This window comes from Fragaria vesca, linkage group LG6 (genome assembly GCF_000184155.1).
Source record: "Fragaria vesca subsp. vesca linkage group LG6, FraVesHawaii_1.0, whole genome shotgun sequence".
NCBI classification, from domain to species: domain Eukaryota; kingdom Viridiplantae; phylum Streptophyta; class Magnoliopsida; order Rosales; family Rosaceae; genus Fragaria; species Fragaria vesca.
Genome location: NC_020496.1, coordinates 9,488,024 through 9,491,687, shown reverse-complemented (window position 1 = coordinate 9,491,687; position 3,664 = coordinate 9,488,024). Strand labels below are relative to the sequence as shown.

Sequence of the window (3,664 nt, the reverse complement as noted above, 5' to 3'; positions counted from 1 at the left end):
CTTTGTCTAGTGTCTGTTCAGTTTTTCAGAATCATATTTGCAATTGTTAAGTCACAATCCTCTGCGGGAGACACCCTACTTCTCTATACTACCATCGATAACTTGATTGTGATTGCAAGGTAATTTTATAAGTCTATTTTAGGCTTATCAATATGGAGAGGAGATGTCATAATGCATGCTTATGTATCAAGGTTTAATGTTAAGTATTCTAAGTGAAATTACAATACCTTAACTAAAAAGGAGTATTGCTCATTGTGTTTTTGCTTCCTGTAAACATATTTATCCAGTTGGTGAGCATGAAAATAAAAGTCAAGAAAACTTGTGTGAATGTTGAAGATGCATGCAATAAAAATAACAAATAAATAGATCTTGAATAGATGGTGTTGAATACCTAACACGCAGAACCTTTCTCCAAGTTTGTTTAATGTGAGATATGTCATGTGTCATCAATTCCCTACGTGCGTTTTTGTACTTCCAACTATAAGAATTTCAATTAGTAACAATACCTAAAAGAGAAAGAAAATAAAAAAGAGTTTAAGAGTACAAACTGTGCTTGTTTCTTTTTCTTCCACTCTTTTAGAATCAGATTACTGAGATCAACGGTGTTCACTGTCACTGATATTCCCTTGCGCCAACCACATGAAAATAAAGAAACATGACTCCTAAAGCCGTCGTCTATTTGTAGAGTCTTCTGTAGTTAAGAGCTTCCATGTCGCAGTACTTCTACAAATAAGAAAAAATTCAAAAAGTTAAACATAACAATTAAAAACTAAGCACTGCAATTAATTTGATGGAGTAAATACTTGTGACACTCTGTAGTTTATACCTAAAATCAGTTTTGTCCCTTCTTTTTTTTTTTAAACTGGTATACCCCTATACTTTGAATTCTCAACTAATTTGCCCTTGTCGTCAATTAACCGTTAAAGAAGACTGTTAAGTTGCTGAGATGACCGGCTTCAGCTCCTCCATCGTCTCCGGCCTCTTACTCTCTCTCCCACTTCTTCTCCCTCATCTCCCCACTTCCCCACTGCCCAAACAAAATGGAGGAGAAGAAGACCCCCCATCTCTTCTTTTTCACTCTCCTCCTCTCCCTCTCCTCCGCCGCCCTTGACCACCACACCCTCCTCCTCTCCCCCCTCCCCTCCGTCCCCTCTCACTCCCAACCCGAATCCTTTTCAGAAACATCCGAACCCGACTCCGACCCATCTTCCCTCTCCCTCCCTCTCCACCACCTCGACGCCCTCTCCTCCAACCAAACCCCCTCCCAACTTTTTCACCTCCGCCTTCGCCGCGACTCCCTCCGCTTCAACTCCCTCACCTCCCTCGCCTACAACCGCACCCGACCCGGCCCGGTTTGGGAGTAGCAGGAGGAGGATTTTCTCGGGTAAAAAACCGGGTCGGTTTGGGAGTAGCAGCGTTTACAAGGGGCGCATTGGAGCCAGACGACATCGGAGCCGGTGTCGAGGACCATGTAGAGGTATTTGGGGGGAGAGCCGACGCCGATGCGGGTGAAGTACTCGCCGCTGCCTTGGGAGAGGCCGGAGACTATGGAAGAGCTGAACCCAGAGGAGGGTGGGCCGGGTCGGGTGCGGTTGTAGGCGAGGGAGTTGAAGCGGAGGGAGTCGCGACGGAGGCGGAGGTGGAAGAGTTGGGAGGGGGTTTGGTTGGAGGAGAGGGCGTCGAGGTGGTGGAGAGGGAGGGAGAGGGAAGATGGGTCGGAGTCGGGTTCGTATGTTTCTGAAAAGGATTCGGGTTGGGAAGAGAGGGGGAGAGGGGAGGGGGGAGAGGAGGAGGGCGTGGTGGTCAAGGGCGGCGGAGGAGAGAGAGAGGAAGAGAGTGAAAAAGAAGAGATGGGGGGTCTTCTTCTCCTCCATTTTGTTTGGGCGGTGGGGAAGTGGGTAGATGAGGGAGAAGAAGTGGGAGAGAGAGTGAGAGGCCGGACACGATGGAGGAGCTGAAGCCGGTCATATCAACAACTTAACAGTCTTCTTTAACGGTCAATTGACGATAAGGGCAAATCAGTCGAGAATTCAAAGTATAGGGGTATACCAGTTTAAAAAAAAATATGAGGGACAAAACTGATTTTAGGTATAAACTACAGGGTGTCACAAGCATTTACTCCTAATTTGATTTACTGAATGAAGTACCTATGAACGACATATCATTTTTGGTGGACTAATGAAGCAAAACTTCTTTAAACACGACATTCTTAGTAAATACGCCATTTTCACCAACTATGGACCCTTTTTTAACTAACACCTTTGTGGTAGACTCTGATACTCCTCTTGACAATGCCACATATAATTGTCCATGACTAAAAACATGATCTGGGAGGTAAACTCCCACATGTGGGATGGTTTGACCTTGAGATTTATTTATGGTCAAAGCGAAGCTCAACTTAACTGGAAATTGCTTTCTTGTAAGTTGAAATGGTAGCCCCGCATTTTCTGCACTTTGCAAAGGAATTCTGGGCAAAAAAACTCTAGCCCCAACAAACTCGCCTGTCATAATTTCTGCATCAATCAAATTTTGGTAGGAACCACTTACGGTTATTGAATTTAAAAACTCTGGCTGATACAGAGTCAAATGAGTAAAATGTAATTTCTTCACTAGGAAACATACTGATCGTCTTTTCATTCAACATGTCTGCATCATCGTTCAAAGGAGTGATCAATGCTCTATCCACCATGTATCTTGCATCTCCTACGTGATCACCAAGATTTGGGAAAACTTTGTCAATAATTTGAAAGATAGATTGGTCGCTTTGCCAAGGAATCACCATGCTTTCTGGTAATCTTATCATGTCGTCATGTATGACTTGTTCACTCCCATCGCCAACACGTAATAGAAAATCTGCAAATCGGTGGTCATTTATGGATCTCATATTCTGCCTCAGTCTCAATATCCTTGTATCTGGCCAAAACGATGATCTCATAATCGAGGCTTCGATGAGTTGAGACCTTGTTCCTTTAGGAATGACAGGAAGGACTTGACGAAAATCTCCCCCAAAAATCATTATTTTACCACCAAAAGGAAGTTCCACGTCCATTATGTCCTGAAAAGTTCGATCAACTAATTTAAAGACATCTCGATTTGTCATAGGTGCCTCATCCCATATAACTGCAGTGGAATCTCGTACCAATTGCGCCCGTGAAGACTGTTTACCTATGGAACACATGGATGAAGGTAGTACTTTCAGGGGAATCTTGAATCTGGAGCGAGCTGTCCTCCCGCCGGGCATTATGTTTGCCGCTATTCCAGATGATGTTGTTGCTAAGACTATATGATTCATTCTTCTTAAATTTGCTAACAACGCACGATATAGATACGTTTTCCCAGTTCCTCCAGGACCATCGACAAAAAACAAAGCACTTTCTTTTCCATCCACAGTAGACATTATGGTGTTGAAGGCAACCGTTTGGTCATTGTTAAGATGATCAATTGCATCAATATCTTCTTGAGGGACATCGATAAAAAGTTCATCTTCAATACATCTCGGCATTCCTATATTATCTTATGGCTCACCGGTCAATTGAGGGAGGTCATAATCTCTAATGTTCTTGCCAAACTGTTGAAGTATTCTATTTAGGTCTCGTAAGAGCCTGTTTTTGTTTGCAACATCATTAGATGAAGTATAATCTTCCATCATAAATTGCGCAAATTC

The 3,664-nt window shown here is 43.3% G+C and overlaps 1 protein-coding gene across 1 annotated transcript; it reads right to left on the bottom strand.

The window, feature by feature from the left end:
* Positions 1-2,518: 2,518 nt before the first annotated feature.
* LOC101294871 (ATP-dependent DNA helicase PIF1-like) lies at positions 2,519-3,502 on the bottom strand. The gene has a single exon (XM_004305169.1). It carries the CDS (start codon positions 3,500-3,502, stop codon positions 2,519-2,521), a length of 984 nt encoding a protein of 327 aa, XP_004305217.1.
* Positions 3,503-3,664: the final 162 nt, after the last annotated feature.